The following is a 16,553-nucleotide window of genomic DNA, read 5'->3' on the forward strand; positions in this document are numbered from 1 at the left end:
TGTTGCATGGCAATTTTACCAATAAGTATTTGTTATTTTATGGCATGGTGAACAATTTGAGGCATTGTCGTCAAATAATACACCTTTAGAGCGCCTATCATAAAGCCATCTTGTGCCCTCAAGATCAGAACCACTCCCAATAGGCCCAGAACCAATAATTGGAGTTGGCCAGTTTAAAAATCTTTTAAAAAAGACTATTTCTTAAACCTTTTTGAACAAAATATTTACGCGGCATAATGGTAGCTAAGTCCGAAAGTTTTGTTTAACTACTGTACCTACTATCGGGATATTTTTTTGTGCCAAATTTAAGTTTCAGTCTGCAGTAATAACAATTTCAACACTATATACCAGCAAAATTACATAAACTGGGCATTTTATATTAACCTTTTACGAATACAAGTCTCATAATTTTTCGTTAACCCAGCGTGTCCGCCACGCCGCTACTATTGCGTCGGGAGGTGGGTTTTTTGCGATCCAGAAATAATTGTTGTTGTTTCAAATCTGATAGTATTTTGTGACCGTTTTTTGAATGTTTGAAAAGTCCCCGTGACTAATAATAAAACCATTTCGTTTGGGCTGGGCCTGGGATCATGGGCATTCTCTTTTCTCCGGCAAATCCATAAAATTGCATATAATAAATATCTTTAAATGACATCCATGAAAATTATTTTAGTTATTTAGTACACATACAAAATTACACGGGTGCCAATCATAGCTATCCTAAGATTAGCACGTTTTATGAAAATATTTAATTTACATACTCTACGAAATTAACAAAAATAGAAAAAATATAATATACCTATATCAACAATATCACTCTGATAAATAGAAAATATATCTACTTAACATTAAAGAAATAATAATTCAATCTACTTTAAAGTTTTTACATAAATAAAAGCTTCTAATTAAAAAAAATACGGTAATCAATGTAATCTTTGGGCATTGACCTTATTAAACAAAAAAATAAAATCAAAGTGAATGTGTCGATAGTGACACCACTTGAATTTGACGTCCATTAGGGTTCTCAGATGTCAAATTCTTAAGTGATGAGTGATAAATTGTTTGCATTTTTCTAAACAGCACTTCGTATTTACAGACGTATTACAGAATAGGCACATAACAATAATCTTATTTTGTTAAAACGTTTATAAAATAAAGAGATTCTGAACTATAAAATATAGTTTTCATACGCACCTATGCCATGGACAGTCAGTGCGGACGGGCTGCGTTCATCAGCCATAGTTTTGTGCCTTTGCTGTCTTTCGCTGGACATAATATTCGTACTACCTAAGTATCTAATTCTGTTGATATTAACAGAACTAAAATAGGCCTCAAAACGGGGCCTGTGTAAATAACCGTATAAGCTCCAATATTATGCCATAAATACGAGTTTATACGATAATTTCTGTACGAATCAATGGCGAAACAGTTTATGTAACGCCATATAATGCAGTTTTTATTTACGCTGAATGAGCTCACAATGTATAATTAATAATACATTTTTATAAGTCACAGTTTCTAGTCTTTTATGCAAAGTCTTCAATACTAAGACACTATTTTCTCCAATTAATCAATTTTCGTCGCCGTGTTCGTTTGCGTTGGTCGTCGTGTTACACAAGGAAGTCACCCTCAACCTTGAGGAGCGTCACCATTACTCCCATTAACCTGTTCTAATCGTTTCTTTTTTATTACTTCATCTCGCTTTTTCAATATAACATCGAGATCGGTCCACATGTTCGTATTTTGGCTTTCTCTAGCTTTACTCCGCTCCATAAATTTCTTGCCCAAGTCCGCGGCGTACTCCGACGGCTTGTACTGAACGTTTGAGTTCACCTCTTTCGGTTCAGGCTCCACGACAGGTGACTTTGCAACAGGTGGCTCCTTCCTCTTAAATTCTATAGGTCCTAAGAAAATAGTTGGGGCCTTTTTTGGTACAGGTTCCCCTAACCAATTATTGACTTTTTCAATAGATTTTTTCACAACTGGGTCTAGTATGGGTTTAGGGCTTGCTTTGCTTTTTTGTGAGCTCAATGCAGGCTCCGATTTGACCTCAGTGCTTGAGCAAGACGGAGAGGGTGAGTGACCGATAGATGGGTCACTTTTGTGTTCGGACGGAAGAGCGATATTTCGCACACGTTGTTGAGTAGTCGACGGCGACTGTACTTTTTCCAATTCTTTCGTGGAAGTTTGTGTCTCGTCGCTTTTGTTATTTTGCTCATAAAAATCAGGCGTCATTAATTTTACAGGTTGTGTTGCTTTCTGAGTGTTATTCGTCGCGTATAGGCGTAATAGCGATGCGATTGCCACATTTTTCTGTTTCTGATCTTCGAACGAGTCGGACTTGGAGGCTATACTTATTTTGTCCTTTAGCTTATTGGCTAATTCATTAACATTCGCGTCTACGACATTACTGTTACAGTCTGTTTTGTTGTCGTCAGTCTTTTTGTCTCCGTTTACGCTTACATCGCTACCCCTAGAACTAGTGGAAGCACTCTTAGGTACGAATTCCCTCACGTGGGGATTTAGTTTGCTAACTTTACTTATAGTAATAGCACCGTTTGATGGTCCTGTTACTTCTCGATTGTCGTCGCAGTCACCGTTTTGTACCTAGAAAAAAAGCTCGTTGAAATGCTAGGGAACAAAGCAATTCAATTGTTCTCAAGTGTGCCCGAAACTGCCTTGAACTAATGAAAGACGGCCATAAATTATATTTTTATAGCCCTTTACAAACTGTGTCAAATTGTCCAAACTGACACCAGCGAGAAGTTGTAAATAATATAACTTAAAAACACGAGTGTTCATTTCTAAGAACTACTTGTCGTTTAATATATTGAATTCCATTAAAAAAAACAGGCACTCATTGTAACCATCCTTTTTGGTACTTCGAACTACAGTCGATGAAGAAACATTTTTTTTTTTTTATTGGGCTCACATTTAAATTAAAATTTCAAAAAAACGTGTTTATGAACCTATTACATTTTATTACAGAAACAGGGTTTCTGCGCGAAAATCCACAAAAACGGTAATAAAATATTAATCATCCAGTATTTGAGAACTACGGGTTATGGTTATTTGTTATTAGCGTGTGTATGTATGAAGACTTACCAATCGTATCATTTCCCTAATGCCGTGTAGATCTGGAGGGGCATTCTCGCACTGAAACCCTCTGCCAATCGAGTCGCCGAACTGAGCCAACATCTCCTCATCTGTAAAATATATATGACATCATTCAAATCATATTTCGACAGATCAACCTAGTGTCAAACATGTTCATGTTCATGTAATGACCATTTATCGACTGTGACAGCAACTGGCGATGGGCACCTCAAAAACCACCTAAGGAACTACCTAAAAGAAACCTAATGAACCGTGTACTCATTTGTGATTCTTGAAGCCAAAATATTTTATTCATAGCTTAAAACTAACTCTAGTTAAGAAAAGCTATTATTGGCACTTTCTATCCTGCCTATAATTATACACTATCATTTGAAAATTCACGGAAAGGTTAAAAGTTAAGTTCCATTTCGAAATGGAAAGATGAAAAGTTAAATAATATATTTAAAATACAAACTAGCAAAATCAAGGGGACTAAACATTTCTTTGCAATTAATTATGCACTAATGGTTACATGACTTCATCTTTGTGGACTTTAGTCTTCTTCCCGTTTGCATAACATTGATTATATCTGCTTGACTACTCTTAGTGACAGTGTGACATTAAACAGCCTTGCTTAATAAATGGATTACTCAACATAAAAAGAAGAAGTCAAACAAACTCTTCGGCATTATAATACTAGTATTAAGCTATATATATTATGTTCAGAAGACATACCACTGGTTTTTGCAAGCTAAACATATTTATCTTAGTGACGTAACTCACTACTGACTACGATCATGGTTAATGGAATGTCATCATGTGGCAACATGAATCATTGACACGTAAAAGTCAAACTCAGCGATTATTTAATACTTAACAATAGGAAGCTTCTTTGGCCTCAATATATGAATACATATTAAGGGATTAGCATACATTGAGGGCCATTTTTTTTGCCTTGATACATACTTTGTATTTTAGGTACATGTTTTTATGGTAAAATAAACATGGCTTTTGACTGCACATAAGGACTAACTTATACTTCTTCTTGAGCCAAATATATAAGTGGAAATAGACATAAAACTATACAGAGCTAAGAATAAGAGAACTAAAAGTATAATGTTCACAGCATGAAAAGGGCTATTCTAAAAACTGTAACTTTACCTTAGTCATAGTGTTTAAAACAAAATACACTTACCTTCAGCTTCTGACATAACAGGAGGTGGTGCATTCCCTTCCAAAACATAACTTTTATCAATCTTCCGAACTGGTCTGCCCATCAACATCGACATGTCCTTCATGAGTTGCTCTGTCGTTCTCCAAGAGTCATTCGAATTCATATTGCACGGATTTCTACAACACTACTTGACTTTTTATCACTGCATTCGATCCGAACACTAAAACTGTAAACAAATAAAAGATTAGCTTTCATAAAACCTTAAAACATTTAAATATATCAGCTTCAAACATGTCGTTACCTGTTTCCTTAAAGTAAAGTGCAGTCTAAGCGGTGGTTCGATCCTCAAACAAGTAATTATTGGCTTTGGACCCCCAACTGCTCTCAAGTGACGATGGAATTATAATAAAATAGTATCGCAGATGTTTTCATTGGGTAAGCGAGCAGCCCTCTGTCCAGTCAAAATAACAAATCAAATTGAATGAAACTCATGCATGTGACATTAGTGACACTAGTGGCAGCCGCAGCTAAGTTGAGAGTGTTGGCACTTGGCAGTATTTATTTGTTACAAATAGTTAGTAACATCGATACCTACTATATTATAGTATAGACTACTAATAGAATTTAAAGTCTTAAATCATTCCGTAGATAATGAAGTGTAAAATAAATTATTTTATTATTTTACAAATTGCTGATTTTAATAACAGGTACGTATACTATAGTGAATTTCATTTTACGGTTTTTCGTGTTTAATAAGAATATTTTGGTCTTGTCTATCACTGTCAGTGTCACTGACTCACTGTCATCTATATAATTGTTTGTTGATGACTTCAGACTTGTTGTTGAGGTTATTTTCTTTCTTCTCAGTGAATCTATTGTTTATTTCAGCTGTTTATTAAATACCAAAGTTCTTCGAATATCTATACAAATGGGTGACGAAAAACAACCAGATGACACTCAATCAGACTTATCTAATGCGACGGAGAGTCTGAAAATTGAAGACCAAAAAGAAAATGGGGATGCGTCGAAATCAGATAAAGTAAAAAGTAAGTTAATATTTATGTAATGTCACATTTTGTGCATATTTTAGCACCTACTCTAATCATTCTCATGTTTTACTCCTGTTTTATATAGGACGCATATGAGAAACTCAGGAATAATATATAAATTGACTGCACGTTTGGCGCAGTGGTTTAAGCGGTCACCTCGCCGCAACAACCGTAGCGCCGCGTGTGGTGGGTTCGAATCCCACCCGGGACAAATCTTTGTGTGATGAGCACGAGTATTTGTTCTGAGCCTGGATGTTAATGTATTTATATAAGTATGTATTTAGAAGTATATAAGTATGTTTATCAGTTATTTGGTTACCATAGTACAAGCTCTGCTTAGTTTGGAATCAAATGACCGTGTGTGAGTTGTCCAATAATATTTATTTATTTATTTATTTATTGTCATTTTAGGGGTAAGAGAAACCCAAGACGAAAGGACAGAATTGAAATTAGAACAGAAGCACTAACATTGTAATCTTTTCAGTTGACATTCTGTTGAAGGCAACAGGCAATGCTCCAATAATGAAGAAAAAGAAATGGGCTGTGGATGCTGAAAAGCCTATTGGCTGGATCATGGAATTTGTGAAGAAATACCTCAAGCTAGAACCTGAAGAGAAATTGGTAAGAATCACCATTTACTACCATGATTTGATTACATATACCTAGTCAAAGAAAGTCCAGTTAAAATAAAATTTAACATGTTAACTGTGAAACTCAAAAGCACAAAAGGTTATCTGACTATACTCAGTTACTTAACATGTTGAAAAATATATTCTTGTAGAACAATTTAGTACATTGAAATACCGGTAGTTGAGTAATGTAGACTGTAGTAACACACAACTAGATTACCAAACTCACACCTCACCTCATATTAGAAGGATTTTGTTTCTATAATTTTTAGAGTTTAATAATTAATTTGTTTGTTTCAGTTTTTGTATGTAAATCAAACATTTGCACCATCACCAGATCAGATAGTGAAGAACTTGTATGAATGTTTTGGAACTGATGGCAAACTGGTGTTACATTACTGCAAGAGTCAAGCTTGGGGTTGATTCTATTGGTACACAACATATTATTGAATATAGCATGTAAATATATTATAATTTATGTACTATGTGGCTGCTGCATTTCTGTCAGACAGATTAAGTTTTCGGTAAATATTCCATTTCCAGGGTGTTAGCAAGATGATTGTCTCTCTGAAATAGCTTGACTAATTCAAATATCAGTTCAAACCAGATACTTGTTTACATATATATACTGTATAATTTACATACTAGCCTATATTTATGTACCGAGTTGTTTTTGAAGATACACAAAAATTTTGCACTAAAATACTCTCATTTGCTCATTCTATAGATTTGCAGACATAAAAACTTTATTACTCAGTAGCGATTCCCCCTATTTTCGTGATAAAATTAAAACCCTGGCTAAATTTAATAAATGCTGGCCAGTATTGAAAGTGGCCAATATGCATATAGAAAGGTTTGAAAAAAAAATGTTTTTGGTTGAATTGGTGTTATAAATATGTAAATTGTTTATTTATATACATATTTATTTTATTTAGTTTCTAGTCACTGAATACTGAATTGAAGATACAGATTTTTTTATTCTTATTATCCCATTGTCTCTAATTTTTATCATAAACCAAATCTGTGTGTACTTATCTCTTAAACATTGTTTCTCCTCCAATCATTCCCTAGACTTAAAGGTTTACATTCTTCTTGCGCTGATGTTAGAGGAGCAATCTGTTGGCCGCATATGAAACTGAAAAATAAAACGCCTACAAATAAACACAATTCTATAAGAACATCGCAGTGCAATGCCCTTATAGAATTGTGTTTATTTGTAGGCTCGATTGACATCAGTGTAGGAAGAAATTAAGCCTTAATCATTGATATACAAAAAGCTCGATAAATATGTTAGTTTTTTTGTATATCAATGGCCTCAGATATCTCCCTTGCATTCCTTTAAATATCCCGTGAAAAATATAATAAATGGAGGCTTGTGAAAAAATCATAATGAAAAGTGCTTGTGTGCATATGTATATGTATTTTGTACATGTGATACTATGTAACATGTTAGATGTTAAGTGTAAATTAAGTTTGTATAATAAAATTAATATATCACGTATTCATTGATTTTTACTTCTCTTGTTAGCTAGTGAAGGCAGCATTGTAAAATGAGAAATTCTTAAAAGTAAAAAACTTTTGGCTAAACCTAGGATACGAACCTTTACTATACGAACCGAGACCTTTGCGCCGCAGTCGCATGCACTACGCCACAGAGGTTGTCAAAGTACTAGGCATTTAGCAGGTTAAGCAGGTTACCATCTCCAAATTGAGAGAGTTATATGACATTAATTCTTTTCTAAAACAGCTCAACTATACTTTCTTTCATCCTTGAAATTAAACTCAACACATGCAAAATATTATTTAAGACAGGGTGGTGAATAAAAGTATATGTTATAAGAACTTTCATATATTTATTAAATAAAAGTTATTTGAACATTATTTTGTCCTATATGTAAAACTGGAAGAAATATGATCACTTTTTATCGCCACTGCCGCTTACATACTCCTTGCTTGTAGTTCGTGTAGGCAAATTATCTGTAAACAGAGCGAAATATCTTAAGATAACTACGTGTTTACTTAAGATATTCAACTTAAATTGTTATTTTTAATAAAATCACGCCCGTTTTACCGGAAGGCAGAGGTGAGCTGCACCTCTCGAAGAGACTGCAGAGATGTATGAAATAATCCCTCCCTTTACTCCCTTTCGCCATTAACGTTAGTCTTATGCAATATGCTAAAATTACATCGTGCACGTCTAAAAATTTTGAACTACCTACGGAGAAATCAATAGCGCTTTGCCTGAACTTTGCGTCTCGTAATCAGCAGTCGTATAAAGAACCGCTTAGAGCACATAGCAGTTAACTCTTAGGGCTAAATAATAGGGTGAGGTTAGGCCTATTCCCTAGATTTTATAGTACCCTTTATTGTATATCCCATATTTTCACAACTATTTCAAGAAAGTGGTATTAAGATTACCTGGTGGTCTACAACACTTGGTACCAGATTTAGTCGGTGTGGACTTCTTAGAGTTGTCGCTCCTTGCCGTTGGGTCGCACGGACAGCACGAGTGTACACTACTGCGTGTCGTATCCATTGCTTCTATTTTCTCGATCTGTGGATGAAAATATAGACACTCATGCATGTTGAACACTTACATACAAATGCTACTATTTAGTTGGTATAGTTCCTGTCATATGAATAGTGTATGAATAATTTATGTGCCTGATTACAGCTACAAGCCGCTGCGAGGAATGCATAAAAAGGTTCGCAGGAGACTGAGTGGATGGACACCGCCAATGTAACAAACAATATCCGAACTCTTCTGTAAGTACCCGCGGGTATTAAGGCCTAGCTAGGGAGATTTGTAATAAAATGAAGAATATCCAATATAATCAACCAGTTTTTATAATAATCAGTCATGTACTTATATTACTACCGAGTTTAAACAAAAAATAGCTTCTAAAGCTTAAAACTAAAACATTATAACACTTTTAAAAAAACGCTGTCTTTAGGCCTTATTATAATAGGGTAAGGTAAAAAGGCCTATACTATAAACTATTCAAAAATCAACTTAAACTAAGTAAATTAGTATTCTTGACATCAATAATCATTAACATAAGGCAATAGAAAGCATAGTAGTCTTAATAAATTAAATAAATTGTCCTTATTCGCATCCATCAGGACATTGAAAATCATCAGTATATTCTGCAGTCAAACCGACACATTCTTCGTGGTACCACTTAAAGCATCGCGAACATTGCCTCGTTGCATCATCCATTCTATCTTCTTTGCAGGCATGACCTTACCGATATTTTTTTTTTTGTGATTTATTTTTGTCAGATCGCCTTCTGACTACAATGCTCGTTTGGGAGGCATCGTGACTGTAAGCACTGAAAACAATAATAAATAAATTGAAAATATAAACTACGTATATACTACCCATTAACAAACATTTTAAAAACACGCTCCTACTTATATAGCAGTTAAAAAAATAGGAGTATAATAAGGCCTATTGTAAAATTTTATAGGCCTTAATATCCGCCAACCACCTAATTACAGAAAAGAATAATAATATATTTTTTATAAATACAAGTCTCTTAAAACGGTAATCTAAGGACAAGCATACGTTAATTAATAAGCGGACAGTCAATACAGGTTTGTAAATATGATATTTTCTAAACAACTTACGTTTTACTGGAGTCAATTTTTATAATTCGTGCTGCTGAACCGCACTTCTGAATGATTTCGATGACATTTCCGGGGGGAGAGGTGCTAGAGTGCGTCCGCCACTTTGCAGCGACTCGTATACGCTCTGAGCTTGTGTGACTGTAATCTTGATCGTCTACTACTGTATTTCGTACGTTTTTTGTTATTTAGGCCTTATTACCCGACAGGCCTTAATACCCGCAGGTACCTTAGTCTTATTTTTTATTTTCTGCCTGACTCACAGCGGCTTGCCTCAAAATCAGACTTACAAAGTTGTTCGTTGTGTTCTATATAAATGTATGACACTTACTTTGTTCGGCGCTGCCGGGACATAAGCTTTGTCTCCCGACGCCTTTTGCGTGGGTTTGTCACCGAGCGGCAGTTTAAGTTCTTCCTGTAACGTCGCCGGGCTTGACTTCTGCGTCGGCTGCTCGCCTGGTGTCTCCGGCGGTGGTTTGTTCAGGTATTGCTGGAATACAGGCAAAAAAAATAATAAATGCAGTCTAATTTGTAACTTATTTAAGGCTAACTGTTAAACCGATAGGTATGATGATTTGCATTGAAAGGAAAATCAAGTCAGACTTGATTTGATTTTTTTAGAAATGCGAACTTAGAATAATTTAACGTCGCGGGAATTCTACCGGCAATAGTAGCCAGGCGAGGTTGACGGCACCTTAACCACTGCAAAGGATTTATATCCAAAATATTGCTCCTATCAGGCAGGTAGATAGTACTTATACTGTCGAGCTGGCACGTACCTCGGGCATCTTCCACACGATGATGCTGCCGGCGGCGCACGAGCTCACGATGTAGCGCGCGTCGGGAGAGAAGCGCGCGCACGTCACCGCGCCCGCGTGGCCCAGCCCCATGTGCGTGTAGATGCCCTCCTGGTACTTCCACAGCTGGTGCAGAACGTTCAAAAATTTTAAGTCCGCGAGAAATAATGGTGGAACTGTACTAACTAAGCTTGTATTACGATACCGTAGTGCGTGTGATAATAGAGTTTTAGAATTACAAGCGGTACGGTACCGAACGGTGTCGTCCACGCATCCTATGGCCTCGCTTATAAAGTGTGGCATTTTGCAAAATAAAACATCTATTACAATACAGAGAGTGCGTGGGTGAAGTCTAGGTAACGATTTAGCAGAAGAGATACTAAGAACGTACCTTGACCATCTGATCGTTACCACCAGTAACGAATAATTCTCCGTTATTTGAGATATGTAGACCGTTGATAGCACCCACTTTGCTTGCTTCCAGCTGTAAAATTACGTATATTATTAATAAACATTAAGATGCCGTACTTGACGCAAATAAGGCCCGGTAAAGTCCGTGCCATTTTGTATGATTCTCACGAACTTTATTTGCTTTATTTACCTTCATTGTAGCTTGCCATGCACGACAGGCGGTTAAAAGCACCACCTAATATTACAAAATTCAGAAGAATCTCATCTTATAGTCAATAAGTACTTACTTCTCTAGCAAGGTTGCCACTGCCGGACTCCCAGTAAGCGACACGTCGGTCCGTGCCGCCGGTGAGCAGCTGACAGCCTAGCGGCTCGAAGCAGACACACATGAACAGTGTGTTCGAATACATCACTTGACGACGGGACAGAGAACTGAAACCAAATCAATATTGATGATGTAGAGTTAAGTGAAATGAACATTTTGCAATTTCGATTTATATACCCCAAATATCTCTCTGTGAATATTGCAACAAGCCGAAAAATCCGTATATAATATACGTATTAAGTAAGCGTATACGAACACATGCGAAGGCGCTCGCAAAATTACGTATACCGAAAAACAAAAGATAATAATATAGAGTTAGACTGCTAAACTACCACATGCGCATAAATGTGAAGTAATCTAAGATACTTACACAAGGTCCCAAATGATACAAGAGCCATCAGTTCCGGCGCTGACTGCCTCCGTATCGTTGGGAGACACTTGTATCGCAGATACGGGGCTCTTGTGTTCCTTTAGCACTTTCTTTAAACTCTGGCATTGTGGCTTTATATCCCATACTCGGACCTAAAAGAAAATAATTACAGCTCCCGATCTATGCTTTGAAGTAACCAAGGTCGTAGGATATTCATTTCGACTTTACCTTTTTAAAATTTTAAGTTCACGATATTCCTATTTACGAAATAGCAAGCAAAACAGCATAATGATGTGAATAATCTCTCATATATTTAGACCGTAATATTAAAATGTACTGCACCTACTTGCAGGAACTAAGAAAGACTAATTTAGTTTTAGTGCAATATTTTTTTTGATACCGTTAGTAGCATAAGTAAAATATTAAAAGCTAGCTGTTAGTTTACCTGTCCCTCACAGCCTCCCGAGATGAGTGTTTTTCCGTCTTTAGTCATGTCGAGCGCGGAGGTGCCTTTGTTATGTGTGTTGAAGATGCAGTAGATCAACCGTCCTGTCAGCGGGGTGAAGGCGCGGATATTGCCGTCGTTCCATGCTAAAAGAAGATGTAACTATAAAAACATAGGTTTAGATGATATTGGGGTCATTAAAAAATACTTATTTAACATAAAACTGGCATCCCTAGATTCGGAAACGTAGCAGTTTTTTTTAATAGAAAGAAGAGAAGACATGTTATAACGTAAGAAAGCTACCTATTTTAAGAGAGTTTATCATTTCCCCATGATGACTGGGTCAACCCTCAAGCATCTCCCATTTTAAAGTTTAAAAAACGCAGAATTCACCTTACAATTCGGGCGTTAGTCTCACTCAATATATTAGTAACTCACCAGTTACAATAGACTTGCCATCGCCGGAGAACAGCACGGCTGAACACGTGAAGTTCGGCACCACGATACGCAGTAGTTCCTGACACGTTTCCAAACACCATACTCGCACGTCTCCCGCACCCGCTGTTGCGAACACTCCGGACATGCCCCTACATAAAAAAATAAGATATACATAGGTATTCCTATACTTTAAAATTTTTATTAGAAATCAATTACTCCATGAAACAGTTTTTTTGGGTTGAGTCATGAAGCTGCCTGCTCTTATCCTGCCAAGATATACTTAGTCTTTGCCCTGAGTTAGAAAGGTGAGGTAGCAAACCTCTATGCTTCGGCGAGCACGTACATAAAGCCATCAGCCATGCGATTAACCAGTTACTAAGTAATGTAGAATTCCTTTCCACCGTATATGAGAGTGACAAAATAGAGAACTCCTGTGATTTATGCACACAATTAGATAATAAAATAAACTCCTGCATAGTTTATGATGTACTTACCGAGGGAAAGCAATATCATTGATAGCACATCTATGGCAAGTAACGACTAGTATCGGCGCAAACGTGGCTATATTAATAGCGTATATCTCACTGGTCTTCGTGCCAGCTAGCAGCAGGCGCTTGTTGCCTTGAAACTCAGGAGATTCCATCAGCTCCAGCGATGTGATGCTGCCTTGCAGTCTCGTGGTTTTAAGCTGGAAACAATATTTTATTTATTTTTACTCTTAAATTCAGGTAAAAGTTGCTCGGGATATTTTTATCTCTGTTGTACAATTTCTTTTATTTTTGTTTCTTTTTTAGACAACTTCGTCATGTAATGTTTAACTATATTGCCCATTCTAAACTTTATAATGAAGTCTGCATGCAGACACCAAACCCGATAAAACGCCGAAATAGCACAATTAAAAAAAACCATGTCGCTGACTACCACGTGGTACTGTGGTGTAAATCATTTGTGGCGAATACAAGATTCTGGATTCGAGAGAAGATTATTTTACATAAGGTGTTCGGGTGGAAAACAGAACATGGTTGGGAGGACTCAAAATGTCTAATGATTAAGGCTACCCAACATCGTTTAAAAATGCACTATTCTGCAATAGTACTTAGTTTTGTATCTTAACAAGTCCGACTTACAGCTTTGAAATTCGGCACGTTAGGGTTGAGCACTTTTCCTTTGGGGAAGGTGCCCTTCCAGTTGATTTCATCCAAAATATCGATAGTACCGTCTCCAGCTCCCACGATCAGACAACCATCGTCCATTATTAAGATCGATTCTATTCCTGTAAAATCAAAGAGTATAAAAAGGACGTTACATTTTGCAACGTGTGTGTTTTTACGGTTTGTGCCTATTTCAATGAAAAGTAGGTATTTTGTCGACGAGAATAAATTTTAGATATGAAATTCTCATTTCCCTCTCCTTGTGTACCAGCAAATACTTAACTACTTCGTCATCGTCTATGGCAACTGACAAGCTTTGAGACTCCGCCCGTGACCACGACCGGTGAGACTCGGTCAAACGTCGGGCAACAAATAGGTACCTACCGTTAACGATAGTTTAAAATCGATAATTCGACAATTGTATTCAAATTCTTAGGAAAAAATATCATGAATACAAACCTAGACTATAGCAGACAGATTCTGGTCGCTTGCCCTTCTTCCACGGGCCGCACTTAGCGTAGCAGCCGAGGAGGGACGGCTTGAACGGCGCTACCGACGCCTGAGGGTCCGGCGGGTAGTTAATTGAGAACTTTATCATGTCCCCAGTGCTGAAGAACGAAGAAAAATATGAATTTAACTTATTTATGAACCAGTTTACAGACAAAAAATAATGGGCAAATTGACTACGTTAGTAGTTAAGGTGGTTTACTATGCTGCCACGCGCGCAAGTATCGTGGTTCACACAGAAGAAAATGATTTGTCTTTATTGAGAGTATTTGTTGATATTGAGCACGCTCTTTTTTATTATTGACTTGCTTTGTCAAACAAGTCAGTCTGCACAGACATATGCTCTTAAAACACTTAAGACTTAAAATCTTAGCTAATAATAAGTATGGTAACTTACGTAGTACCGGCAAAGCCATAGCTATCGTCTTTAGTAATAGCAATACAACGCACGCTACGTCGCAGTTTGCCGAGTGTGACGTCAACCACGTCCAGCGTCTTGCTCGCCGTGTGAATGTTCCAGACCCGGAGATTTGCTGCAAAAAAATGACACGTAAAATGTTATGAATCAATGAAATCAGAATCAAGTACCGAAGTAAAGTGCTTATTTATTTGATACACGATTTTCACTGAGCTCGTGGATTAAAATTTCAACAACTCTATTTAGAGGTTTCTTTATCATAACTATCCCTCTATCTTTAGCCTCATAGCTGCTATCTTTTGCCTTGAAGAGCTTGGGGCCTAGCCCAAGAATCAGATGCCTCTTTTCTTAAAACCTTTTCCTGTACATTCTGCTTGCATATTTATTGGTAAGAAAATAGCTGCTCAATCAAGTACCTAATAGCAAATATTAATACTTACAATCTCCGCCAGTAACAAACGAGTTGACCCTCAGCGACAGCGCAGTGAGAGTCATAGCATCTCCGGTAGTCAGTTTAGAAGCAGCGGCGGTGCCCGTAGCGGCGCCGGCGAAGCAATCCCAGAGGACCACGCAACCGTCGTCACGACCGCCCAGAGATATCATGTAGCGCTCGTCTGATGAGAATGTTAGGGCTTCTACTCGAACCTGGAGAGAGTGAAAAAGTTATGTAGAGGTAACTAATAAGTATTTAGTATCACAGTAATTTATTTTCAGAATCTCTTGCTTTACAAGAAAAAAGATGTGGTTTGTCGACATCTTACTCAATCGCCGAGAGTGTGACGCTCCCGTAAAAAAGGGTAAATCGTTTGGCTGGAGCTCGTTACAGGTTCTTTATAGTCCCATAAGAAGTTGATATTATTGAAAAAACATGTCACAATGTCTAACTTTACCTGCCAGCTATCGTCTACAATTTACTACTAGGTATCTATCGCCGATAGGTGCCTACTGAGCTGAGCGATTGGATTCTGGATTAAAAACACTAAAAAGTTCAATGCCATGAAACATCTAGGACAAAACTTTTGGCGCATACCTTATGCAACTCATGGCTCCCAATCATCACCTTCTTCTTAAAGTCCCAAACCTTCGCCGAAGCTTTAAACCCGATATGATTAATTTGCCCAGAGCCGACAAACGTGCCCTTAGGAGACAGCGCTACGGTAGACACGGCGTTGGTGTGCCCGCTGAGGAAGTACATCTTCTTGGTCTTCCATTCTTGGATGCAGACTTTATTGCCCATAGGGTAGACAATGTGCTGGCAGTCCGGGTGGACCTTTAGGCCTCTGATGGCCGAACCTGTGCGGAAAATGAAAAATAATAGATTTAAATTGTGGTTTGATTTAGGAAGAATCTTGATCTGTGATCTGGTGTCGTAAGAATTTTTAGGTAGGTACCTACAAGCCCACAAATGAAGAAAACAAAGCAGAATCAAACAACTATTTCTCGATTTCACAAATATTAGTGCTGTTAAGACTACAACAACTACGCCGTGTACCTATGTGGCAGCAAACTTTTATAGTTAAAATAGTAAGTGGTGTTTTTGGACCATGATATCATTAAAGGGAGAAATAAATCTCAATACCTATGTTAGCCTTATGTTTTTAGGCTTTTGCTAATAGATAAAATATCCCGTATTATCAATCAAGGTCACAAAATAACAGGTGTATTAATCTTTTGTTTTTCATAAACAGCACAATTTTACATAAGTATCCTTCAATACACTTCAGATAACAGGATTCATTAGAGAAGCCTGTAAAAGCTGCCCACATGTGTTTCAACTGCTTCATAGAACATTTATAGCATCTTACCATCAAATCCTATGATAGCATAAGACTCCAAACTTTTTACATCACCCATATTGAAGCTTCAGTCTTGTATTTATTGTCAATTATAATCACTATCTAATAAAATACTAAAATAACAAATATTACAAAAATATGTCTTGTCAGTCTTTGGGACTTTGAAATGTTTGTTTGTCAGTTGCTTAGCACAATGTAAATAACTGTTGCCATGGTAACCATATTAAGTGAAGTGTGGAGGTTTAATGAGGCATAGTCAAACTTTTATTGTGAACAACTGTTTATAATATTGGCATATTCGACCAACCAAATATCATTTG

At 36.9% G+C, this 16,553-nt stretch overlaps 3 protein-coding genes across 3 annotated transcripts; 1 reads left to right on the top strand and 2 right to left on the bottom strand.

The window, feature by feature from the left end:
• Positions 1 to 1,475: 1,475 nt before the first annotated feature.
• Positions 1,476 to 4,800, bottom strand: LOC142975139 (uncharacterized). Its single transcript, XM_076117840.1, has 4 exons — positions 4,572 to 4,800; positions 4,292 to 4,496; positions 3,106 to 3,206; positions 1,476 to 2,607 (listed from the first exon to the last, which is right to left on the bottom strand). Exons 2-4 carry the CDS (start codon positions 4,431 to 4,433, stop codon positions 1,630 to 1,632), a joined length of 1,221 nt encoding a protein of 406 aa, XP_075973955.1. The 5' UTR covers positions 4,434 to 4,496; positions 4,572 to 4,800; the 3' UTR covers positions 1,476 to 1,629.
• A 271-nt stretch (positions 4,801 to 5,071) lies between these two features.
• Positions 5,072 to 7,449, top strand: Atg12 (Autophagy-related 12). The gene is made up of 3 exons (XM_076117046.1): positions 5,072 to 5,316; positions 5,804 to 5,940; positions 6,249 to 7,449. Exons 1-3 carry the CDS (start codon positions 5,199 to 5,201, stop codon positions 6,369 to 6,371), a joined length of 378 nt encoding a protein of 125 aa, XP_075973161.1. The 5' UTR covers positions 5,072 to 5,198; the 3' UTR covers positions 6,372 to 7,449.
• A 338-nt stretch (positions 7,450 to 7,787) lies between these two features.
• Positions 7,788 to 16,399, bottom strand: LOC142974636 (cilia- and flagella-associated protein 52). The gene is made up of 16 exons (XM_076117085.1): positions 16,243 to 16,399; positions 15,468 to 15,730; positions 14,878 to 15,082; positions 14,417 to 14,552; positions 13,972 to 14,120; positions 13,489 to 13,634; positions 12,856 to 13,049; positions 12,362 to 12,510; positions 11,924 to 12,069; positions 11,479 to 11,630; positions 11,071 to 11,215; positions 10,764 to 10,856; positions 10,355 to 10,498; positions 9,907 to 10,065; positions 8,367 to 8,502; positions 7,788 to 7,925 (listed from the first exon to the last, which is right to left on the bottom strand). Exons 1-16 carry the CDS (start codon positions 16,289 to 16,291, stop codon positions 7,864 to 7,866), a joined length of 2,328 nt encoding a protein of 775 aa, XP_075973200.1. The 5' UTR covers positions 16,292 to 16,399; the 3' UTR covers positions 7,788 to 7,863.
• Between the last annotated feature and the right edge of the window lie 154 nt (positions 16,400 to 16,553).

Source organism: Anticarsia gemmatalis, chromosome 8 (assembly GCF_050436995.1).
Source record: "Anticarsia gemmatalis isolate Benzon Research Colony breed Stoneville strain chromosome 8, ilAntGemm2 primary, whole genome shotgun sequence".
Taxonomy (NCBI): Eukaryota; Metazoa; Arthropoda; class Insecta; order Lepidoptera; family Erebidae; genus Anticarsia; species Anticarsia gemmatalis.